Source organism: Limanda limanda, chromosome 5, assembly GCF_963576545.1.
Source record: "Limanda limanda chromosome 5, fLimLim1.1, whole genome shotgun sequence".
Classification (NCBI taxonomy): domain Eukaryota; kingdom Metazoa; phylum Chordata; class Actinopteri; order Pleuronectiformes; family Pleuronectidae; genus Limanda; species Limanda limanda.
This window is the reverse complement of record NC_083640.1, coordinates 2,862,273-2,888,818: the sequence shown is the minus strand read 5'-3', so window position 1 is coordinate 2,888,818 and position 26,546 is coordinate 2,862,273. Positions and strand designations below refer to the sequence as shown.

At 42.9% G+C, this 26,546-nt stretch overlaps 1 protein-coding gene across 1 annotated transcript in view; it reads right to left on the bottom strand.

The window, feature by feature from the left end:
• The window catches only part of wdfy3 (WD repeat and FYVE domain containing 3), a 100,552-nt gene that overhangs the window by 57,847 nt on the left and 16,159 nt on the right, over nt 1–26,546 (bottom strand). The window contains exons 2-12 of the mRNA XM_061070965.1: nt 25,348–25,558; nt 21,153–21,276; nt 20,176–20,285; nt 15,169–15,405; nt 13,373–13,565; nt 12,921–13,274; nt 10,009–10,488; nt 8,693–8,803; nt 6,108–6,301; nt 3,390–3,661; nt 2,032–2,229 (exon numbers count right to left, since the gene is read on the bottom strand). Coding sequence (XP_060926948.1) covers nt 2,032–2,229; nt 3,390–3,661; nt 6,108–6,301; nt 8,693–8,803; nt 10,009–10,488; nt 12,921–13,274; nt 13,373–13,565; nt 15,169–15,405; nt 20,176–20,285; nt 21,153–21,276; nt 25,348–25,527 — 2,453 coding nt within the window. The 5' untranslated portion in view covers nt 25,528–25,558. The remainder of the gene's footprint in view (nt 1–2,031; nt 2,230–3,389; nt 3,662–6,107; nt 6,302–8,692; nt 8,804–10,008; nt 10,489–12,920; nt 13,275–13,372; nt 13,566–15,168; nt 15,406–20,175; nt 20,286–21,152; nt 21,277–25,347; nt 25,559–26,546) is intronic.

Genomic DNA, 26,546 nt, shown 5'->3' with positions numbered 1-26,546 from the left:
GGTCTGAAGCTCGGAGCCGACTCGTGTGAAAGCAGCGCGGAGCAGGAGATCTGCTCGGGCCTGCAGTCAGGCAATTACACCAAAGAGGCGTGTTGCTGCGATGCAAATTACACAGTGGCAAATCCCCCCCCACCCCCCCCAGGAGAGCTGCCACAGTGGAAAAGGCTGGAGTCAGCATGAGGCGCTGGATGTGGGTTGTTCACGTTCACAGTCACTGGAAGGTGCAGTGATGGTTTGAAGGGGCTCGGGGTCATTCTGCCACAAGGGGGCGTGAACATAGATTTATATATAAAGACTAGATGTCTCGTCTGCATTGCTGGCCAAAGGAGACGAACGTCCGCACATGGCGGCCATCTTGCTAGGGGGCATCTTGCTCACCCATAACATTGTGTTGGTAGTGGTAAATAACCATAACTTGCTCAATTTTCAACCGATTTTTAAACGGTCTGGTTTGTTATAAACGTCAGAGATGTAGATATGACACTGCATACTTATGAATTACATCTCTGACGTTTATAACAAACGAGATCGTTTCAAAATCGGTTGAAAATTGAGCAAGTTATGGTTATTTACCAACACAATGTTATGGGTGAGCGAGATGCCCCCTAGCAAGATGGCCGCCATGTGCGGACGTTCGTCTCCGTCGAACGAGACATCTAGTCTTTATATATAAATCTATGGGCGTGAAGACGGAAGGTGAAAGAAAATGGAGGGGAAGGGAGGAGGGGGAGAAAAAGAGGCAGAGCGCTGTAGCTACCTCTTCCTGGCGAGGGCCGGCGTGCCCCACGGCGAGGGCAGCGAGGTCTCGTGAGTCAGGCAGGGAGGCACCTGCTCCGCACGGCTGCATGACACACACACACACACACACACACACACACACACACAGAGACAAGCATGCACACCCAGCCGTGCAGGCGGACCAGGCCGAGGAGGAACAGCCAGACAGGGCCAGAGGTTAGAGGAAGAGAAAAGAGAGAAGGGAAGAGAGAAGCTGTTAGTGGAGAGCTGACAGAGGAAACAGGATCAGAGGTACAGCTGGAGCACATGCCCCCCCCCCACAGACAGAACAGCACATGTGTTTGTGTAGAGCAGTGATGACCGCAGACCTCAGCAGGTTTGGTTTGTGACGTCCCGGTGATGGAAACTCACACAGGAGAAGAAACATCGACAGAAAAACAGTTTGAAATGAATCCCTTAATTCTTTGAAATACGTATTTCATTACATCAGCTCTAGCTCTACCTGGATTTGCATGTTTTAGTATCATATTATAAAAGAAGTGAAACTAAAAACTCAAGCTATGTGAACACATGTAGATCTGGAGAACAGATTTCTCCCTTCTCTCAGCATTTCTTGCTTAAGTCAAAACAGTTTTTTTTAGGTCACTTGAAAACATAAAATTCCTCTTCGGCTCAATAAATTGGTTTCGAACTTTGAATAATTAAAAAAAAGAAAGAGGAATTGTTTACAGAGGGTTGTTTTATGATTCAAAGTGGGTCGGGAGGAACTTACAAGAAAAAGAAAAGTTCAGGGTTTTGTTGAACACATGTGAGAGGATTCTTTGAAGTGTTCTGGATGAACATGTGGCTCCAACCTGCTGAGGACGGCTTCCCTTCCACATGAAGACCCCACTGAACCCCAGGCACATGTTCTTTAAGTGACCACATACACTGAACTGTTAACTTATTCAACCGCCTACGATAAATAAATGACTTGTCGATAATGATGCTTCTTCCTGATTCATTCATGAGCCGAGCGGCCTGAAAACATGCAAAGAGACGGCCGCCTCCATTTGACCCTTCAGGCCGGATTTATGGTGCGGTGTGCACACGGCTGACAGCCGAGCACATTAATGTATACGCGCCAGCTGGAGACGTAAAGGTACTGAGAGAGACGGCAGCTATTGAATATGCATAAACCATATTCTATAAGAACGACTAGCCTATAAGAAAACCTTGATTACTTGAGTGTAAAGCTGAATTCTAGACGCTAAAACATCATTACCAATAAGCCCAGTTTCCGTTTCCACTGACCTGTCGAAGGAGTCGGTGGCCATCTTGTACAGGTAGATGAAGAGCTTGCTGCAGTGCTTGAGCGTGGGACAGACGCTATCCCCCGCGCAGCCACCGGGGGCAGCCTCGTCCTCCAGCAGCCTCTGGAAGGGCTGAGCGTTGGAGGGGAACACGGTCGTGGCTCCGAGCTTCTTCGTGTCGGAGAAACAGCCGAGCAGCCTGGAGAGAGGGAGACAAGGTCAGGAACATCAGGAGGGTTTGGTTATTAAAAACACTTTGTAATTTGCAGCAAACCCCAAAACCAGAATATGTGGCTGCAACCTGCTGACCTTAATATTTTTTATTTTATTGTATTGTATTGTATTCAAATATACCGGCTGCTATGACAACTTAATTTCCCTTCGGGGATGAATAGAGTAATCAATCAATCAATCAATCTATCTATCTATCTATCTATCTATCTATCTATCTATCTATCTATCTATCTATCTATCTATCTATCTATCTATCTATCTATCTATCTATCTATCTATCTGTCTATCTGTCTATCAATCAATCAATCAATCAATCAATCAATCAATCAATCAATCAATCAATCAATCTATCTATCTATCTATCTATCTATCTATCTATCTGTCTGTCTGTCTATCTATCTATCTATCTATCTGTCTATCTGTCTATCTGTCTATCAATCTAACAATCTATCTATCAATCAATCAATCAATCTATCTATCTATCTATCTATCTATCAATCAATCAATCAATCTATCTATCTATCAATCAATCAATCAATCTATCAATCTATCTATCTATCTATCAATCTATCAATCTATCATTCTATCAATCTATCAATCTATCAATCTATCAATCTATCAATCTATCTATCTATGAAGGAGGCTTCCATAGGAAAAGCAAATGTGCAGATTCACTCAGGGCCGAGCAGATTTGCAGAGGATAAACAATCAATCAATCAATCAAATTCTATTTGTATAGCCCATATTCAGAAATCACAATTTGTCTCATAGGGCTTTAACATGGTGAGACATCCTCTGTCCTTAACCCTCAGCAAGAGTCAGGACAAACTACTAAAAACACTTTTAACAGGTGAAGACACGTAGAAACCTCAGAGAGACACATGTGAGGATCCGTCTCCCAGGACGGACACAAGTGACACAGATGTGTAGAGGAGAACATCATCAAGATAAAGGTTTTAGCAGCAATGATGAGGGTAAAGATTTTGAAGGATAACTAAGGTCAGATACTTGAAGGTCAAGTATCTGAGGAGAAATACTATATGTCAAGCAGTCTATAGTCAGCAAACAAGACCGATGTTCTCTGAATCTCAGAACAGGAAGTGCAGGTGTGACAGGAAGTCTCACCTCACGGCGTCGGCCAGCTTCTCAAACTGGATCTCTGTGCGGAAGAAGTGCGAGTTGGCCGGTTCGTAGCGCATGGCGGCGGTGAGCGTGCAGAAGACCGTGTGCAGGAGCTCGAACACCTGGTTCTGGTTGACCCGCTCCCAGCCGTGGCGCGGCTGCTGGCACAGGCAGCGCTCCATCGCCACCAGCAGCGAGGTGACGTAGACGAAGCCGCCCACCTTGCGGAACACCGTCCGGGTGCGGTGACTCTCACGCAGCACCGCCAGCAAGGCCTTGAGGAGGAGAGACCAGGAGAGACAGGTTGAGATCCTCAAGTTTTACATGAAGACATAATGAGGTGTTTGGAAAGAAAAGAGGAAATCAAGTATTTTGGTATCAATTCCCCAAAACCACATGATTTATGTTTGTAATAAATGTCTTGTTTTTCCACAGTTTTAAATAATTTCATGTCCTTCAGTGTTTTGTTGGTTTTCACGTGGTTTGGTTTGCGTCTCCTCATTCAGTCAAGTCTCTGTTCATCAGCTCTCTCGCTCTTTGAAGTGAAGACACGTCTACGAGCTCCTCTGGGCTTCTCTGGATCGCTGCTGCTCTTTTTACCGGCTTCTACATATTTCTAACTTTCATGGTTCACGATTTGCAAGTTCACCTGAACTGAAACATCAAACCTAGCTATGAGTGTGGGGACGTAACACCAACATGAGGGGACTCGTCTCCCTGACAGAGTCTTTAATCAGCAGCTGACGAGTGGAGACAGCAACAGATGCTACAGAAAGATACGTGTGAAGTGAAGATTCAACTGGAGGATTCCTCTGTTTTTCAGTTCCTTCAATCAATATATTCCTCTTATTTTATTGAAACCGAAAATTAGAAACTTCCAAATAGAAATTACAACATCATGGTTACATCCATCGCACCGTATTAAATGTATGTAGGGTTGCAAAATTCCGGGAATATTAAAAGTTGGAAACTTTCCGTGGGAATTAACGGGAATTCTATGGGAATATACGGGAATATACGTGAATTAACGAGAATAAACAGGAAATGTTGTGGGTAATTTATACTAACTGTATTAACATTGTCATATACAGACATAAATATAAACATTTTGTTTTGTCATAGGCTGATTTGAGCCCTGAGGAAACTTTGGGCACTTGACTATATGCTTCTGCATCTTTGTGACATTCTAAACATTGGTCTTTGCACAGTATTTGCAAATGTACACATTTCGTCCCTTTGCAACCCAAAATGTATGCATCATAGAATTTATGAAATAGGATTTAAATTCATTTTGGCCACGTTGACAATGAGAGTCATCACTGATCATTACAACATCATTTCAGCAAACTGTGTATCTTGAGTTAAGCTTCAGTCAGTGGAAGGTGAATGAAGAGAGGAACAAGAGAGAAGAGAAGTTAAAACAATGACTCATTACGATGCCGAGGCGCTGGTTTCCTGCTGCATGACGCTAGAGTCAGCGTTTTTTTCTATTAAACCCTTTTGCAGGATGTTGAAAAAACTCCTCTCGCTCTCCACCAGGCTGGGAAATTACCCCCCGGCTGTGGGAGGTTTTAACTTCACCAACCTCGAGGATTAGATGCAACGAATCAGGATTAGTCCGGGTTAAACGTGCACTTTCACAAGGCTAATCAGCTTAATTTTAAGATCTATCTGTGTGTTACTGTCGGAAAACATAAACCCCCCCGATGAGGAAAAATCTATTTTACCCGTTAACTGGATTTGATACAAGTTCTTTGCAGTGTTAAGGATTTTTTTTTTTGCAGGGTGATAATTAAAATCTCTGATTAGTGAAACAGGAGCAAAATGCTGACGGGTTTAATCCAGAAGAAGCTTTCAGGAGGCGTGAGAATCGCTTCATGAGAAGGAGGCTGAGATTCAAAAAGGCAATTATGTTATAGAAAATCAGCCGCCCTTGTGTGTGTGTGTGTGTGTGTGTGTATGTGTGTGTGTGTGTGTGTGTGTGTGTGTGTGTGTGTGCACCTGGTTTAAGGCAATTACTGTATCCAGGGCTTTAAATGTATATTGATTTGAAAATTAAAGAAGTCTTCCTGTGTTGAGAAGACGTCCAGATTCCAGCTGACACAGGTTCTATCTTATATTTAAGATGATATAAGAAGCATTTCTCTGTGACCTCAGAGTCCCAATAAGAACAAATGTCTGTGACAGTGCCGCCTGATGGTTTCACTCGGAATGACCCAGTTCAGATTTGGTTTAAGGGTTTGGTCAGGATTGTCAATGACTCGTGTCAAAATGCTGACGGGTTTAATCCAGAAGAAGCTTTCAGGAGGCGTGAGAATCGCTTCATGAGAAGGAGGCTGAGATTCAAAAAGGCAATTATGTTTTAGAAAATCAGCCGCCCTTGTGTGTGAGTGTGTGTGTGTGTGTGTGTGTGTGTGTGTGTGCGTTCGTGTGTACCTAACTCTCTGTGTCCCTGGTTTAAAGCAATTACTGTATCCAGGGCTTTAAATGTATATTGATTTTAAAATGACAGAAGTTTTACAGTGTTAATAAGACGTCCAGATTCCAGCTGACACAGGTTTTATCTCATATTTAAGATGATATAAGAACCATTTCTCTGTGACCTCAGAGTCCCACCGATGATCTGAGACACTTGCAAACTTCAGCTCTGTTAGGGTTTGAACAGGATTCTCAATGACTCGTGTCAGAACTCTATGAAGGTGACAGGTGCAGTGTGGTTACCCTCAGGATGTCGGTCTTCAGCTGCAGCTCGCTGGACGGAGCAGAGTGCATGAGGCCCAGCAGCGTCCCCATGTCGTCGTCGCCGCTGGGCGACAGCACCAGCTGCTGGATGATGAGCAGGGCGTGTTCCCGGCACTGACGGTACTTCACGATGTTGTGGACGCAGCGGGCGCCACCGAACTCCCGGAAAAGAGCTTGAAGAGGAAGAAGAGAGAGAGAGGAGGGATGAAGACAGGCGGACATTTCTACCTTTATACAACTTCATGTCAGATTGGATTTTTAAAGGAATACACATCAGTAATGTTGACTGGTAGATTCAATACAGTAAATACATCCCCTACTTGTGGTTCTGAGGTGGAGCCACTAACAGTGTATTTACTAATCACAAAACCCATTAAAAACACTGGACTATGTAAAAGACAAAAGATGGGACCTGTTCTCAGGAGACAGGCTAAGAAATAATCAGTAGATAAAGTTGTAAAGATGGAGAATTTCCCCTATTTTATTAATCATTTTGATTTTCTTATTCATTAATGTTGTTATGCTGCATATCTTGAATGAATAAACAGCTAAAAGCCAAAACTCCTCACATTTGAGAAGCTAAAACCCGTTTGTCACAATCTTGATGAATGAATTTTAATAACAATTAACTGATAATCAGAAGTGTTGACGATTACTTTTCACAGTTTCACCTCATCATCTGTCAATTTATCATCAAACCAAACCAGCCACCTGAGAAGATTCTTTGGATGTTTTCATCAGTTTTCACATTTAGTTTTTTCCATAATAACATAATTTCACAACATTACACACGTTGGGAAAGTTGTCTACATCCACCGTCCTTCATTGAGGTACAAAGTTTCCAGAGACACCTCTCATACCCACACACAGTTTCACTATCTCACCCTCAGAAGACAGATCTGCAGTGTAGATTAAATATTGCCTGCTGCACTGAATGTTCAGACTGATAAAGCTTTTGCTATCAGGATTCTCTCGCTGTGAAACCCATGAGGTTATTTCTCCTCTTGTCACATCTTGTTCTTATACTGTATGTCCCAAAAAAAATATGATATAATGTTTTGGTGCTTTATCTCCAATTTCATTCTGCTTCTTTTAGACCTTCACAAGGTTTATTCTACTCTGTGTGAAGGTCTGAGGTTTGATTCTTATGCTGCATCATCTGTATTAAATGTGACGATTGTAAGAACATTTATTTAAAGCTTATCTGAGGAAACTGATGTTCAGAAACACAACCTGTTTCACCGACAGCTCTCTGTGGTTCCTGTAATTTTAGTGACTCGCTATTTTTTCTACTCTTCCAGTCGGGGGGGAACTCATTTCAAGTCCCTCCAGATAAGACTGCCAGCAGAGAGCCTCGGGCGCAAAATGTAAATGTAATCAACGTGTCAGAGTGGAGTGCTACACACACACACACACACACACACACACACACACACACACACACACACACACACACACACACACACACACACACACACACACACACACACACACACACACACACACACACACACACAAGCAGTCTGACAAAGGTCACCGGTCATCATCAAGGTCGAAGACAGCTCCGAGCCGTCAGTGTGCAGGTGGTTGTTATCTTCATGACTCATCACTTGTCTGACCCACACACACACACACACACACACACACACACACACACACACAGACACACACACACACACACTTCTACCCTTAACCATTACAGATAAATGCCCCAAAACCAAACTCTTAAAACCAAATTGAAACCTGAAGCTTAAAATCAAATCCTCACAGCTCTTGTGAGAAATAACAAACAACTGCGTAACGTCAACAACAAAGACACAACAAAACAAGCTCAGGAGACACAATGTGATCTTATGTTATAACTTTCATCTTCAGCTTTGTAGCTTAGCATTGTCTTAACAAAGAATCACAACACACACACACAGAGGGTGCAGTGTTTAGCAGCTATACAACCATTAAGGACCAACACATCTTTGTGTGTCTGTACGGATGAGACATCATCTCCTGCTGCACACAAAGCGTCAACACACTGCAGAGCACCTGGGCACAAAGTATTTAAAGTGACACAACACAAGCGGCGTCTTGTTGTTAAATGCTGCGCAGGATGTCAAGCAACATCTGGCTCAGTGAAGGAAACACACACACACATAAACACACAACACCAGCTCCTCTAGAACTACTGGTGACACACACACTTTACTTTTAAACGTCTTTAATTATTTATTTGTGTCAAGTTTGACTTTCAAAGCTGATGACGCAAAGAAAAACAGAATCACACGGTGGTGATTTAATTCAAAATAAAAGAGGCAAAATGCTAATTTGTGTTGAAGTGTCCTTGAGCCAAACGCCGACCTCTGACCTCTGTATGGAGGAAGAGGTATTTACCTCCAGGGATCAATTAAGTATCTTGTTTAATTTCCTTAGACCTCCTGCCCATCAGATCACCCTGACACACCCTCTGTGTGTGTGTGTGTGTGTGTGTGTGTGTGTGTGTGTGTGTGTGTGTGTGTGTGTGTGTGTGTGTGTCTGTGTGTCTGTGTGTGTGTGTGTGTGTGTGTGTTTACCTGCGTTGGTGCTGGTGGTGTTGGAGCCCTGCAGCAGCACACCTAGTGTCTCCATCACCAGCCAGGCCAGCTGCTTCTGCTCCTCCGCCACCGTGTTGTTTTTACAGTCGGCTGCAGACGGGTGTGGGGGGGGAAACAAAGGGAGGGAGGACAGGTCGACTTCAGACAACAGCATCACGACTCCACAGACACACACACACTGACTGTAAGTGCATATAAGGGAATGCCCGGAAAATCGGGAAAAATCTAAACGCAGTAAAACTGAATTTCATTGTCTAGCAACTGCTTCTAATGGGTTTGTGATATGGTTGAGATTCAGATCAGCTCCTGCTTATTTCAGGTCGGAAACTCAAACACGTTCCTGCTTATTGTCACGGTCGTTACTGAGGTTTGCTTTGCCATAGTCAAATACTTATATTCATATTCATACTTCTACTATATATCATATCATACTCTCTGTATATTCTTGTTTACGTAAGTCTATATACACATATTTATACATGTGTACATGTTATAATTACTATTATTATACCACCATTACTATTATATATACTGTTGCTGCCATTATTACCATATACTGCTTTTATATTGGTATAATTACTATCATATATAAATATATATTATGTTATATTATATACTATATATACTGTACTATTCCTATATACTGTCTAACAATACCATTACCATCATATCATCAGTATTACCATCATCTTGACACTGCACCTTATCTACCTATTTTATTGTATTTTATGTTGTGCTTCTGTTTTTTATTCTTTCTACCTCAATATTTTTAATTGTATTGTATTCTATTGTATTTTACTGTATTTAAACATACCGGCTGCTATGACAACTTAATTTTCCTTCGGGGATGAATAAAGTTATCTATCTATCCATCCATCCATCCATCCATCCATCCATCCATCCATCCATCCATCCATCCATCCATCCATCCATCCATCCATCCATCCATCCATCCATCCATCCATCCATCCATCCATCCATCCATCCATCCATCCATCCATCCATCCATCCATCCATCCATCCATCCATCCATCCATCCATCCATCCATCCATCTATCTATCTATCTATCTTTTATCAAATCTACAGCTGCTTTCAGACCTGCACTGAAGTCTGCACATTTCCTGATATTCGCCTGAATGTTCCCAACATGTTCCTGTTGTTCTGATCGAGTCTGACCCTGGACAATCTGCTGCTGCTTCCTCATAAGTGGAAGATAAACTCAATTTTCTTTCACATCTGAGAATAGCTCGAGAACATCGTGATCTAAACACACTACCCGCAGCGAGCTCCTCACCTTGGTCGTTGTTGTGTGGCTGCTGCTGCGTGGCCGGGTCCTTGAGCAAGGCAGCGTACTTGTGCAGCAGGTTGACCAGCACCTCCAGCAGGCCGACCTCCCGCAGCACGTCGCTGAACACCGGGTCGTGCCGGGCCAGCTTCAGCAGCGTGCGCACGGCCGTGATGCTGCAGGCGTGCGACGTGCTGGACTTCAGCAGCACGCTCACGCTGAACAGCTCCTTGCACGGAACGTAGTTCAGGCTGAACACCACAAACTCCAGCAGCTCAAAGTACTTGGCCTGGGCGTCGGGCAGCTTGGCCACGCGCTCGGCAAACTGCGACAGGGTGTGCTGCGACTCCAGGATGAAGTAGTTTGCCGGCTCGGCTGCGTAGATGTTTCCGATGGCGTCCAGCAGCATGGCGGCCAGGCGGCTGGTTTTGGTTCGCAGGAAAGCGTTCTGGAGAACCGCGAAGGCCTGGATGTTACGAACTGTGTGGCCTGGAACAAAAGAATACTCAGAATTAGGGATGGGCGTTCGATTAAATTGTCTTAATTGATCGTTGGGAGAGTTAATGACAAATTTTCGATTAATCGTTAATATTTTTATATTAAAATTCACTATTTATAGGCTGTTAAAATGCAGTGAAAATAGAAAAATCACAGCGTGTTTCCTCATTGAGATCTTTATTATAAGATGAACAACTCTTGTGGCAGTTAAACGGATCCGTTCAATGGTTACACTTGAAAATATGCACTGCTGTACTCTTCAGCCCCACTGAGAGAGCAGCTAGCCGCTGAGAGCTAGCTGGATTTCGCGGTTCTCGACCTCTCGGTCCGGTTGTTGTCACGTCCTCACTCCCGGAACCCCTCACTCAGACCCGGCTTTGTCCGGGTCTGAAGGGGCTAGCTTTGGAGCTAGCCTCTGCTAGCTCTGGAGGCTAGCTGCGGAGCTCGGCTTCCTGTCCGGACTGAGAGGTCGAGAACCGTCAAATCCAGCTAGCTCTCAGCGGCTTGCTGCGGGTCTTTCAGCGCGGCTTGTAGAGTATAACTCCGGGCTACTTCCTACAGCTGCTAACATCCTCACTGTGCTGCGTTCAGGTAACTCAGATATTCCGACCTCCTACTTGAAGAAGAGCACTGGACTCCTCATGCGCTCATGGAGACGTATAGCTTTGCAGTGTTGGCAGTGAACGCAACAGAATTTCGTCGATGACAAAATAATGTCATAGACGAAATTCTTAATGATCAATTAATCGATCGTCGATTAATTATGCCCATCCCTACTCAGAATTACTGAGAATTACAGAACTCGTTAAAGCCCTAATTCAGGATGGAAAGATGGATGTTTTCCACAAGCTACTCTCGTCATCTTACCTCAATTTTGGGGTTGTGTAGCTCAGATAAATCGACAAACTACAACTCACACACGTAGGAACACAATCAAGAAAAACAACGAGAAAAACACCCACAACCTTTGAGTGAATGCGGCGGCCTAACTAGGCGAATAAGCGGACCCCTCACACCATGATGGCTTCTGGTAATGACTTTGCACGCAGCTGGAGTTGTCATTAGGGGTGTCCGTGTGTGTGTGTGTGTGTGAGTCTGTGTGTGTGTGGGTGTGTGTGTGGGTGTGTTAAAACATGCAGCAGAGCTAAATTGTGTCGGATTGTCGTTGTGTGCGAGGTTATAAATCTGACAGTTTCTGTGTTTTTCCTCTTGGCAGGGAGACAAAGAAAGTTTGAACCCAACACAGCAACTACAAGTGTTAAAATCTGAAATATTTCACTGAAACCAAAAGATTTGAGATTAGATTTTAGGCTTTTCAAAAAAACAATGCTGTCACATCTTTAGTGGGCAGTGTTCTGTGTCTTTGTGAGTCCTGAGCTGCAAGAGGAGACGTTCTCAGGCAGTTAGACGTCAACGTGCCAATTCTCCAAACCACTAAAGCATCTCTGGAAAGAGCCCATTTGTATGCAAGAGGCTTCAGGCATCCGTCTCCAGCAGGGTGACAGGCGGCCGAGTTGCCATGGCGTCAGTCAACAGGTTCAGCCTGCCGGGATCGGCCAAGCATCAAAGTCATTTCAGGGATTAAGATGGGATGGGGAGACGCGGCGAGACCTTTCTCACATGTAATTCCTCTCTTGTCTCTGGGATTTGGGGCGAACTGAGTTGGTGGTAGAGTGGAGGTTTAGGAAAAGGGCCTGAGATCCGAAAAGCACTGGGATGTAACTCTGGATCGAGGAGGGAGAGAGCATCTTCATTCCTGTGACATGTACGTCAGCATGGCCCCTAAAGAGACTTGGGGGTTGTATTTTCACCCCTGGGTGTTTGTTTGTCAGCAGATTTACAGAAAAAATACTTTTTCGGATCAGCGGGTGCATCGAGGAACCTTTGTTAGCGTTGTGCGATAGAGCGAGACCAATTCAAACAGTGGAGGGAGAAACCAGCCAACAACAATAAAGGGAATTTGTGTTAAATGGAGTCAGGACCATGTTGAGATTCACACGTTTTGACATTTTAAACCTTGAATTTAATTTCTCTAATGACCCAGGCGGCGTTAACGTGAAGCTTCGTCTGATTCACTAATAAAGATTGCATCTAGGAACCTTTGTTAGCGTTGTGCGATAGAGCGAGACTAATTCAAACAGTGAAGGGAGAAACCAGTCAACTAGCTAACTGGCTAACTGGCTAAAGTGTGTTTTTCCTTCATCATACGTCGTTTCCCCCGGTCGTTAGAGCAGAGACAGACAAAGCCACGGTTAAAGTGCTTATGACTAATGCAACTAAAATGAAAAATCCTGTTAACTTGAACAAACGTTTTCTCATCTTTCACAAGAAGTGAAAATAAATAACGTGGATCTAGTCTCAACAACACGTTACAGCCATATCAGCTCTGACAGTAATCCAGCAGCTTCTCTTCATGAACTGACCTTTCCCAGTGGACACTGGGAGCACGAAGCCCGGCAGCAGGAAGGGGGCTCCGGTGGTCAGACCAGCAGGTTTCAGCTCCGTCACTCCGTAGGTGGTCAGACATGTGACCAGGTTCACCAGGTCCTTCAGTGCGTCTTTCGACTCGTCTTCCTTGGCCTGCTCCAGTCGGAGCGTGAGGTCGGAGAGGAAGGCGTAACCCTGGCACATCCGGAAATCGTCCAGCAGCGTCTGGGACACGTCGCTGGAGTCTTTGAGGAAACAGGAGAGGCCGGCGAACATCTCCACGATCTCCAGCGGCGAGAGGTCGTCGGACTGCTGCATGTTCTGAACGCACGTGGCGAGGCATTCCTTCTCTGTGGACGCAGCCGGCGAGGAGAGCAACGGTTAGAAGAGGAACCCCAGAACAAGACATATATACATATCCTATCATATTCTGTATATTTGCATTTACCGTGTATGTATTTGACCACGTTGACGCTGAGGCCGTGTCTGGAGATGGTGGTGAGCACCTCCCCAGCGCTCCTCCGCCAGGGCAGGTTGTGGGGGGGGCACCAGGAGGTGATGGCACTGAAGAGGAGCTGGAGGTCGTCCTTCTGGGCCAGCTCCTCTGCCGGAGACACGAAGGTGCAGAGCTTCACCAGGATCTGCAAGAGTGGAAATGAACAAGGAAAATATGTGTTAAAAACTTAAAAAGTAGGAAGTAAACCATTGAACTCTGCAATACATCAGCATCTTTTCTTTCTGTGAGGTCATTTCCTGCAGAATCCTCAATTGCTTCATATCTCTAATATCTGGACATTTTATCCAGGTCATCCTAGGGTCATAGTCAATGCTTGTGCCTTATGTAATGGAATTATCTTTAGCCATTCCTGATAGGTTGAATTTTAACCAACATAACAAGTTAACCACATGGCAGTGACTCACTGAAACCACATTAAATTTGAACAATCAATGTTGTACTATAAATGAGAGGTAAGGAGCAATTCTGTCAACAGGTGAAAACCCGATTTGAAATTAGAAGTATCATGTGATTTCACCAAAAGTCCCAGTTTACCACCAGCACTTAAGCACAGCTAAAGCTAAAAGGTTCTGTAAGTCAATAAACTATAATAATGAATGATAAAGACACTGAAATGAAAATGAAAATTATACAAAAATATATACAATATATATATACAATAGTATATTATATTATCTATTGTATAGTCAAATACTTATATTTATACCTCTACTATATATCATATCATACTCTTTGTATATTATTTGTATATATAGGTCTATATACACATATTTAAACATGTGTACATGTTATTATTGTTTTTATTATTATTATTATTATATTAACTATTATTATTATATATACTGTTGCTGCCATTATTACTATATACTGCTATTATATTGGTATAATTATTACTATCATAAATAAATATATATTATGTTATGTTATATTATATACTATATATATACTGTACTATTTTTATATAGTGTCTAACAATAACATTACCATCATATCATCAGTACTATTACCATCATCTTGCCACTGCACCTTATCTACCTATTTATCTTGTGTTTCTGTTTTTATTCTTTCTACCTCAATATTTTTTATTTTATTCTATTGTATTTTATTGTATTCAAATATACCGGCTGCTATGACGACTTAATTTCCCTTCGGCGATGAATAAAGTAATCTATCTATCTATCCATCTATCCATCTATCCATCTATCCATCTATCCATCCATCCATCCATCCATCCATCCATCCATCCATCCATCCATCCATCCATCCATCCATATCTATATCTATATCTATCCATCCATCCATCCATCCATCCATCCATCCATCCATCCATCCATCCATCCATCCATCCATCCATCCATCCATCCATCCATCTATCTATCTATCTATCCATCTATCCATCCATCCATCCATCCATCCATCCATCCATCCATCCATCCATCCATCCATCCATCCATCCATCCATCCATATTTCTTATATAATTTCGTTAAATAATCACATAAAAACATCAACAACAGAAGTTGAACTATACATTAACATTTTTTAAAGCTTATCAACACATTCTGCACGTCATCACAAGCGTATTGACTTGAGGCAGAAGACAGAGACCTTGGCTTTCTGCTGCAAAACTCATGACTGTTCTAACTGTTATGGTTTTTTATTTTCAGTTTGATTTCAACAGAATCTCAAACACGGGAGCTGAGTTTTCAGAGTGTCCCTGTCGTGTCACCTGAACGAAGACTTTCTGGAGCAGCACCCTGCGATCAGCGAGGGGCAGCTCCGGCTGGGGGGGGCCCTGCACCGGGGTCTTCTCCTGGGTGGAAGGTGGCGGTGGCGGTGGAGGCGGCGGCGGCTGGGGGGGCGGGCCCACCGTGGCCTCGGGCATGTGGGGCAGGTCAAAGAACAGGTAGAGGCATTTGACCAGCGTGGAGGGGACGGACATGGTCGTCATGCAGTCCACGGTTTTCTAAAGAGGGAAGAGGAGGAATAAAAGGGAATTTGTGTTAAATGGAGTCAGGACCATGTTGAGATTCACACGTTAAGACATTTTAAACCTTGACTTTAATTTCTCTAATGACCCAGGCGGCGTTAACGTGAAGCTTCGTCTGATTCCTGCTGCACTAATGAAGATGAAAATGTGTTTTTGTTTTCAGCGTGACTTTGCTAAATGGGTTTATGTACTGTTGTGCGATGATTAATGGTTTTGTCTCTGCGAGGGGGAACTAGGCCTTGAGGTGTGTGTATTTAATGTGTGTTTTTCCACAACTACACAGCCGGTGTGTATTTATGAGTGTGTGTGTCGTGCGTCTCGATGGCAGGGGAAAGGTCTGTGGAAGGAGATGGGGTTCGTGCTCACTGGGGCGGATGATTCAGATAATCAAACGCTGCCTCCTAGAAACACACACACACACAGACACACACACACACACACACACAAGCAAGAACACACACTGGATCCTCCCATTTATACCAGGACTGTCCAAGGGTGGACACACAAGGATGAATAACGGAGCACAATAGGTGCACACTCAAATTCCCAGAGGTGATCGATGGATGGAGAGATGGGAGTGGGGGAGGGGGAGAGAGAGAGAGAGAGAGAGAGAGAGAGAGAGAGAGAGAGAGAGAGAGAGAGAGAGAGAGAGCGAGAGAGAGAGAGAGAGAGAGAGAGAGAGACGCTGACAGTGGATGTAGGTGGAAGGTGTTTGTAGATGATAGTGAATCAGTATCAAGGATAAACTGGAGCAGCACTTGTGAGTCTATGAGGTGAAGTGTGTGTTTGTGTTTTGTTTACAGGCTGTGTGCAGCTTTAAGGTCAAGGTTACTGCTGAACCTTCAATCAGGAAGAGAACCAGAGAGGCAAAGACGCTTTATTGGACGTGTGTGTGCGTCTGTTCGTGTGTGTGTGTGTGTGTGTCTGTGTGTCAGATGAGTGCACTGGCAATGCAGAGCGTGAAGGGCGTCGTATATAAAAACAGAAGAGGAAGCAGCGTGGATGCGAGAGGCAGAGCTACAAACAAAAATATGGCTTTTATATCATCTGAGGAAGAGGAAGAGGAAGAGCAGGAAGTGAACGAGTGAGAGAAGAAAGACAGACAGAACAGAGGACAGACGAGCACTAATGAGAGAGAGGTGACGTCAGGTTCACGGGAGGCCAGCTGCCAGGAGAGTCCTTTGTTTTCCCGTCTGAGACGCGAGAGGAAAGGAATACAAATCCATTAAACCCAGTCACTCCCCATCAAACACACACACACACACACACACACACACAAGCAGTGATGGTGTTTGTTGGGCGGGTGATTCTTCTTCGTCCTTTTTATCCTGCAGTATGATGACAACACTGTGGTTGCTCGCTCACAATGACAGAGGAGCAGGTTGACAGGACACACGCCAGAATGGGTGACCGGACATTTCTTATTTCATCATCTGTGAATAAAAGGAAAAAGCCGGCTGCAGCTCAGAGGAGAAGTTAACATCTGTCCAGGTTCAAACACAACCATTAGAGAGGACCTGTGATTATGTGAGACGGGTTAATTACAGAGGTGATGGTTGGAACTATGAAGCTTTGACAGTTTTTTTTTTTGAAACAAACAATTTAGTAGCACTTAAATGGCACGTACTTATAGCACTTTGTAGTTTTGCTTTATTTTTGAAGAAATCGTACTTTCTTGATTCTTGTTGTTCTGGGTTTGAACCCTCTGGGTTGAATGCACTTATTGTAAGTTGCTTTGGATAAAAGCGTCAGCTAAATTAAATTTGCCCGGGAGTGTGGTGTATAGGGCTGGAAATGGCACATGATCTCCCTTCACTTTTTCCCTTTGCCCTGTGAGCCCTTCTGTAAAATGAGAGGATCAAGTAAACGAAAAGTGGACAATGAGTGCCGAGTGTTTAACACGGAGTCGACAACAAAATACTTTTTCACCGAAGTCCAATCGAAGGCTGGATGCCTGATATGCCGAGAAACTGTCGCAGTTTTCATGGAGTACAACATCGGCCGTCACTTTGCTACGAAGCATGCTAACTACGCTAGCAAGCAGTCAACGCAAGAACGGGCGGCTGCAGCTCAGAGGTTGGCGACTAATTTACAGACTCTGCATCATTTTTTTTCACAGACAAACTGCGATTAAAGAGTCATCTACCAAGGCATGGTTTTTTGGGGGCATTCGAAATAGCAAAGGCTAGCAAGCCTTTCTCTGAAGGCGAGTTTTGGTTAAATGGTCTTGCAAATAAGTGCTTTGCTACTTGGTAAAGGCCAAATGCTTTCTTTTTTTTTTTTTTTTTTAAACTTTTTATTTTAGTCTTTTCACATTTTTAAAGGACATACACACAATACAAGTACAATAACATAACCAATAACGAGGGGGCGCACCGGTATAACAGTTTTATACATATTTTCTTTGATTGTCCAAAGCTTATCCTGATATTGAAGCGTCATCTAATTCTTCAATAAAGGTGGTCCATTTCTCCCATTTACTTGGGAAAATCGCTCCTCTGGATCTGAGAGAGAAAGTAATTTTTTCCGTTGTCTTAATCTGATTTACTATGTCCATCCATTGTTTGAGGTTTGGAGTGTCCGCTCGATACCAGTTCTAAGTGATTGTTTTCTTACAGGCCATGAGCAATATTTTACACAGATACAAATCTTTTCCTGAGATGACATCCTTTAAAATACAGAAGTAAAGCACCTTTACATTGTTTGTGACTTCATATCCCAGAATCTTACTTAAAGACAGACATATTTTCCCCCAAAATATCTGGATTTTTGGGCATAGCCAAAAAATATGAGAGTGATGGGCGTTCGTGTTTCCGCACAACCTCCAGCACGGTTCCTTTAACTGAATTTGCTTACTTTTAATATGTGGTGTTATAAAATAACGAATTGAGTTCCTCCAACCAAAAGGCCAAATGCTTTCATGTAATCAGGGTTCATACACATTTTGACCAATGGATTTCCATGACTTTTCCATGACTTTTCAATAACTTTAAACCAAATTTCCATGACCGAACATTTTGTGAAATCTCGGTGTATACGAAAAAAGTGACAAAATGTAGTATTCAAACTAACAATGAGAATTCCAAGGCATACAGTATACCTTAAATAACACAAACCCAGGTATGCCTGCTTATATTTTGAGAGTATTTCTTTAAAAGCATATGAATTATTTAAAACTCAGCGTAAATGAACGACATGAAAATATGAATATAACAAATTTCCATGACTTTTCCAAAACTTTTGGGAGATTCTTTTTTTCCATGACTTTTCCAGGCCTGGAAAAACACATTTTAAAATTCCATGACTTTTCCAGGTTTTCCATGACCGTACGAACCCTGTGTAATGATTTTTCCATGTCATTTATATTAGTTCACAAAAACACTCCATCAATCTGTTCCTGGCCCGGCCCCTCTGTCAAATTTTAGAACCCATTGTGGCCCGCGAGTCAAAAAAGTTTGCCCACCCCTGGTCTAGCTTGTTTCTCAGATACCGGGACTCCATCCACCGCTTGCTACTACACAGAGTCTGGCTCCAGATGACACAATCGGTGCAAGACGGCAGCTTTCTGGGATATTTGGCAGCAGTTCAGGAAAGTGGGAGGAAGTGGAGTCGTGTGTCATCCATCTTTATCTACAGTCTGTGCTTGTGATTGGTTTAAATAAGTGATAGCTCAAAGAATGCAACTTCAGAAACGTGTATATTCAACTGGGCATTTAGAAAATATTCCCTGACAGTTGAGGCTTTGCTGATTGGGTAGAAACCCATGTGGTTGTATTTGTGTGTGAATGTTGTGTACACACAGTGAGCAGTTGCACTTTAAATGTCCCGCTTGAGGCTTTTATCCTTCAACTTCTCTGCTTTAGTCGACAGAAACCACTTAAACAAACTCAGCTGAATTTAAATTATCTCTAAATCTTCCATATTTAAGCTTCAGTTGTCATGTGTCTGTGTGTGTGTGTGTGTGTGTGTGTGCGTGTGTGTGTGTCTGTCTCTGAGTATTGACAGGAACAGAATGAGGGGAGTTGTTTTTTAACAACATGTCTGGCGAAAGAGTGGGAAAATGTTTGACTCGACAACAACAAAGGCAGATTTCTGAAGTGCAGCAGACCAGGAAAGAGAGAGAGAGAGAGAGAGAGGCGGGCGGGGGGGCGGGCGGGCGGGCTAGCCGGCTGACAGCGACGCTCCCCTCAAGACCCCCCGAGGAATGCCGGCACAAAACCTCAAAAGAAATCTGCTGGCCGGCGCTTGAAAGCACAGGAAGCTCCGACTATGAATTATGCAGAGTGTTATGCAGAAGCTTCACACACACACACACACTGAATGTTGACTCGCTCTCGTCTCCAAAAGGTGACGATGCTGCAATTCATGTGACACAGTAACATGACAGGAAAACAAATATCAAGGAGGAAGCATCCGGCTCAGCGTCAGGACAGAAAAGCAGGTTTAACGAAATGACTGTTCGGGTTGGAAATGAGCTGCTGCAGGTCAGAGGGGACTTTGTATTTGTCCTCAAGGAAAAGTTCCGTGGTTCTTACAGAGGAAGATGCTATTTTCTGCTGGTGGATCAGAGAGAGGAAGCTGCATATGGGTCAAATAGATACAGAACACTCCTTTCTACAAGAGGTTCCCCCAATTTCATATTAGATCTACGTTCACATGTGTGAGAGGAAGGCTAGAATAAAAGACACATAAAGGACAACAGCCACACACACATTAAAATCAAGAAAACACCATGGGGGTACCCACCTGTCCGGAGGAAGCCAACAGGTTGATTGTGGTGAGAAGCATCCAGCCGCGACTCGCCTCCTCACTCTGGTTCACCTCCAGGAACTGGACTATGGCTCGACTTGCGGCCTCTGGAGGAACAAACACACATAAAAACAATGATCAGTTGTGCTGCAACGCTCGGTGAATGAGATGTGGGAAAAGCCACTTTTGCAGGAAGAAAATATGATTTGATATTGAGGCTGGATCCATGTTTATACGTTTTATCTCCATGATTGGACTTTCACGAGGTGGAACTGTAACTGAAAGCAAGAGTCAGCCGGTCCAGACTACAACACAACGAGTTTTCAAACTACAACAGGACCGGCATCGTGTCCAAACTTCTCTGACGTGGTATCGGATCGGTATCACCTATTTGTAGAGTTGCTTTTTATATTAGAAATAAACGTGTTTTGGAGAATATCTGCTAGAAAACTCCCACAATGTCCCCCCCCAGAGTCCAAATTCAGTTGTTTTGATGATGACAGAGGAAAGTAATCTGAGCGCGTGAGTCAGCCACTGAGTCAGGCCACAGAGGCGTGGTGACCAGCTGGAGGAGCGAGCGCTCACACTGGGCCGCTGCTCGAATAGAACGAGTCACATGGGCGAACAAGAGGGAGATGGAGAGAGGTGATAAAGGAGAGGAAATTAGAGGCAGAGAGCTGGACATTTACTCCACTGAGGTTAAGTTAACGATTCCTCTTAAATGATTTGATTCAATACATTTGAATCAGCGGCAGGATAAGCCCGACCCTGTTTGTTATAGAGGAGATAAAGTTCCTTCTGTTCCTCATGTGATCAAACACAGCATCAAAGGCAAATACTTTAAACAAATACTTCTTACAGCTGCTTAACAATCTGAGCATCAGGACATCAAATGAACATCAGGAAGGAGAAATTCATCTTTTACTTTATTAACCAAACAAGCTTCGAGAGCTTCGATGATGGGGGGGTCTCACCTGTTGATTTGTTGGAGGCTCTTCGTCTGATCTCCGTCACCATGAGACGTGACACCTGGGTGGTGAACTGCAGCAGGTCGGAGAACTTCTCCGTCATGCTGCTGGGTGGAGCGTTCCCAAAGACCTGGAGGGAACCGGGAAGAACCCATTACATTCTGAGGCAGGGCCAGGACTTCATTAACATTGGGCGTTATTTATATTCTAACCCTTGAAAGAAATTAATATAGATAAACAGATATTTAAGTGTGTATGTGTGGTAACTAACTAATATTATGAATAAGAGAACGTTATTTTATCAAGGCTTTTGATCTGATTGATTGGAATTTAATTTATTTGTATTTGTATAATTATGTCTTTATTTACTTCCATTTATTCTTATATTTTTATATATGTATTTTTTTTTTCATGATTTTATTTAATCTTATTTAAGTTATTTAATTTCTGCCTCTTTTTCTTTAGCCTCAGTGTTTGATTGTGGGTTGGGGGTGTTCATAAACGTTTGTATGTTTATAAATGTTTGAATGTATGTTTCTTATATGTAAAACTCAATAAATATATTGTTAAAAAAAAAAAAAAAAAAGGGTGTATGTGTGATATTTAATGCAGCTGGATGAATTTAAGGGTCTGTGTGTTGGGCCTGGGCGGAGCTACGAGATCTACATCACACAGTTCTCTCTCTCCTCTCGTCCATCAGATGCATGATGGGATACATTGCTCGGTTACTGACCATCAGCTGATCACTACTCTTCACGTTGGATTGTGGGAGACAACGAGTCCCACAATGCTTCTAAAGGCTATAACAAAACCTCATTAAACATTCGGACCACAACGCAAAATGTCGAGCAGTGAGTGAGTTCACACACAGCTGAAGAATAGAGAAAAGAAATGTTAAGACGATGATTGCAGCCGGAAATAAAAACAGGAAACATCAATCCCTTGATAAGGACACTCAAAAATCAGAGATTCTTCTTATTTTAAAGAGTATTTCTTTCCTTCAAGTCTGAAGTTGCAGCAGGAATCATCCGAGTGGAGGTTTGACTGAATAGGATCTTTGGGTTTTCTCTGTTATGCTCTAGTTTTACAGCCTCAGTTCTCACAGTCTATTTATTTATCAGGAACAGTCTCACATTAGAGCCGGAGCCGAGCGTCCCTCTGCAGCGGAGCATGCTCGACTTCTGAGTTCTGACATGAATTATGTCACCAGTGAGAGAACCATCGCCCGGGCGGCGTAATTAGCCGACAAGTCAAGAGACCCTTGGTGAGGCACTCCAGTTTGATGAGGACACTCAACGGGGGGGGGGGAGGGGGCGGTGGTGCCTGTGGTAACAGAGAGGCATGCTCTCCATCTGAGTAATAGGAACAAAGACTGTACATGTAACAAGTCCTGCCTCCTCGGCTTGGTTGACTTAAACACACAGATTTAATGTTCAGCCGCGTTGAGTCAAAGGATTTCATATAAAACAGCCTCTGGTTTATGGATTTAATGCTAAAATCAATCAGAGTTTTGTCTGTTGTCCAATTAATTTGCTTCTGACCATCGTTCCTGCTCCAATGACTAATCTATAATAGATAAAAAACTTAATTAAGAACAATTTTGATCAATTCCTTCAACAGAGAATTGGTTATTGAATAAAAAATAAAAAAAATTGAGGATTTATTTTGAGATTATAATAATTTACGCAGCAGCCAAGGCTGGATAAAATGCAATTAATCAATATGAAAATATATTTCATTTGTTTTCCTATAAGTGTTTAACTAGTTCCTGTTTAAAGTCGTGTAAGTAAAATTACTCAGTTTGCTTTGTTCCTGGCTTCAAATGTTTTCCAAGGATTTTTAAAACATAACATTATGCAGTACTGCATTATAGGTATTTATCATTTTGTTATTTCTTGACCCTGTTCAGACCTGTGTTATCATCTGACCTGATTACAGGTGTAATCGCATTTAATGAGAAAGACTACAGTAAAGCTGTTTGTGTGTCTGTCCTCCTCACACCAAGAGACACACAAACACACTGAGTCACACTGGATAAAATGACATAATTTGGTCATTTATCAGAAATTATGTAAATTTCTATTTGCATATAGAACAGTGAGATCACATGCGGTCACATTTTGAGAACACACTTTAATTCCAGGTGGGAACAGACGTGCTCATTGCGGTGGGGGAAAAAATCGATTCTGTTCAGTCTGTTCAGTTCTGATCACGATACCTTGCGCCCACGATTTTTTTTTTGTAATACTTTATTTACAATTATATATAGTAACGGCCCAGAGGAACTTTAACATCTGAGCATGTTGACCAAATCTTTTTTTCTGAACAAAAATGGCAATATTCCCAAATGAATTTAACATTTTTGGGTCATGACCTTGCAGCCAACTGGACTGGACTCTAGTAGAACGCATTTGTTTATTTTTCTCAATTTGATTGAAGCTCTAGGTTACTCTTATTTATATGATTATTCTCAGGTTTATGTTACTCTACTATGTCTTCTTGATGTTACTGTATTGTATTTAAATAATTGTAAGTTATGTGCTGGGAGCTCAGCGTTCATGTGAGAGGTCTCCTATTCAGAAAATAATTACAAAGGTCCTGTGTCCTGAATGTTCACGGACAAAGTTTTTGCACTTCAGTTAATGTGTAGAAGACAATGTTGTTCACAGAATTAAATGTTACATTTGAAGTAAGTTGAGCAGTCTTATTTTCCTCATTTTTTGTAATGCCTTTGAATAATATGGGGGACATGAATGGCAATATATCGCAGAATCGAATCGCAATACTTGCAGTATCGCAATATATCTCAGAATCGCAATACTATTGAATCGTGGCCCAAATATCGGAATACTATTGAATTGTCACATTTTTGCCAATTCCCACCCCTACGTGCTAATAGTGTCCACTTGTGATCGTCTCCCTCAGGTCGGATGTGAACTCCAGGTCTGAACCGGGCCTGTGCTGCAGCCTGTGGCTCAGGGAAGATGTTTGATTAAACCCGGTGTTGACACTGGGAGGGAGTTCACCTGTGAGGGAGTTGACTCAACTCTCCCACACACCTGTCCACCAGGTCGGTGGGAGACAAGGTCCACTCTGTCAAACAGCCTTTCAGGATCTGAACTTTGGGAACAGGCTCAATCTCAAGTGTTGATGCTGGAGGTGATGATTCCATATATAGAAGTTTAGTCATTTTCATAACAAAGCTAGACTGAAAGCATCTGTGCTCTATTTACATTTAAGTCCTCATACCTGCACAAGACAACCGGCTTAGTTCCTTAAGATTTAGCTGCAGGATTCTGTGAGGAGTCTATTGAAGTGTGAGGGGAAAATAAAAAATCCCAGGTGACTTGTCACTTATTGAGTTCACATCAATCCATCCTCAGTATAAATCCATGATGAAGGAGTCACTGGCCTGGTTTAGACCTGGTAACAATACGTCCAGAGAGATAGGATCACATGAGGACAGCATCAAGGTCACATGGTCACACCTCGTATTAAAATGTGAGCGTGACTCATGTGACCACTTGTGATCGGATCACACTTAACTTCCCTGTACGCAAATAAACACGATGATCACTCGCTTCTGCAAAGAGAAAATTATAATGTTTTACCAAGTCTGAGTTTACAGATGTGTCTGATGTCACTGTGTTTGTGCGTTTGTGTTTGTGTGTGTGTGTACAAGCAAGAGAGTGAGAGAGGAGTCATATGGAGTGAATCTCATGCAGCTCTGTTATAAAGAAAGATTCTATCATTTTAAGGAAAGTTTGAATCATTATGTGTGGATCAGTGGATCAGTGTTGATATTGTGGTTGTGGATACAAACAAATCAACAGATAGACAGTGTAGTGGGTCAGGGGACGTCAGCTGAGTAGGTGGACATTCACACAGCTTAAAGAAAGTGTCCACGTGTCCCAGACCACCTCAACATGTACTGTACTCTGTGTGGTCCACTTGTGATGGGACCAGTCAGGATGGATATTTAAAACCAGGTCTGAACCAGGTGAATGTTGACAGAGCACCAGGTGGAAAACCACGAGACCAACAACATGCACACGTCAAACAGGTTTGAACTCCAGCTTTTCACACGTCCCCACAACCAAAACCGGATTCTTTCCTGCAATCTGTCAGCTGTTAAATTAATAAATATTTCTTATTGTAAACATCCAACCCTCCTACCACCCCTCCCCCCGGTGGGACCTACCCTGTTAAAAACAGGAAGCATCATGTAGAGCTTCTCCTCCTGCTCCTTCTGGGTCATGTGGCGAGGAGGGTGGCACAGCTCGGAGAACAGGCGCCGCAGGTGCATCAGGCCCAGCGCGTTGTCCTGGGGGCTGCACTCCTCCTGCCTCGGCCGACCCATGATCCTCTTCACCATGTTCATCTTGAGCGGCTTTGTCAGGGCAAAGGCAGCCCTGTGGAGGAGAGAGAGAGAGAGGGGGCGTTAATTACATGCATCACAGCAGTTCAATACTCAATCATCATCCTGCGGGGGCGAGAATCAAATCTAGACGCTGTTTTTAACTGTAAAATACAGTGGGAGGATTATCTGAATATGAAATGACTTTTATCCGTGTGAGATTTTGGAGGCATAGGCCTGATTGAAAGTTGCTTTCATTTGAGTCTTTGGCACATTTTGATTGATGCAAAAAAATGGGATCCGTTCAAAATAAGTTAAATAAGTTAGTTAACGTTAGATTAAGTTAAAAGTTGATTAAATAACGAACATGAAACAAGTGGCACTTTGGGATCAGTACTGAAAGTCACCAATTATTTTTAATACTGAGCTTCAGTGTTTCAAAGAGTATGAGACAATAAAAAACTGAATTTTCTGTATTAAACGATTTCTTATTATCTTGCTAAGAAAAACAAGCATTTGTTCAGATGGTAGATGTGACATATTTAATTTTGCTTGACCAATTGACTTCTAACAATAGCAACTGGATAACTGACTTCCTTTAAAAAAAATGGTTTTCTATTATTAACTGGAATTTCCACACATCCACTTCTCTCCAGACTATCTTTAAGATGGTTGCTAAGAGACGTCACTGAGCTGCAAAGCCTACACACACAACACAGATAAACACACAACACAGATAAACATCCAACGATAAAAAACTGGATGAAAAGACTGGAACAGCTGCTCATCGATCTCAACCTAATCCTCGTGTCTCAGCATCTGCACTGACACAGAGTCACTTGCTCAAGGGTTCACGGGCGCTGGTGACAGAGAAAAGACATGATAGAGAGAATGAGCCTGTGGGGATGTGGGACATGACGAGGAATTAAATGTCATTTTTGCTACAGCCTATGATAAAAATACATCTTTCCTCAGCTCCTGGTTCCTTTCCTTGTATTTCTCCATCATCGATTGATTATTTATTTAAGCCTCGGAAAACACAT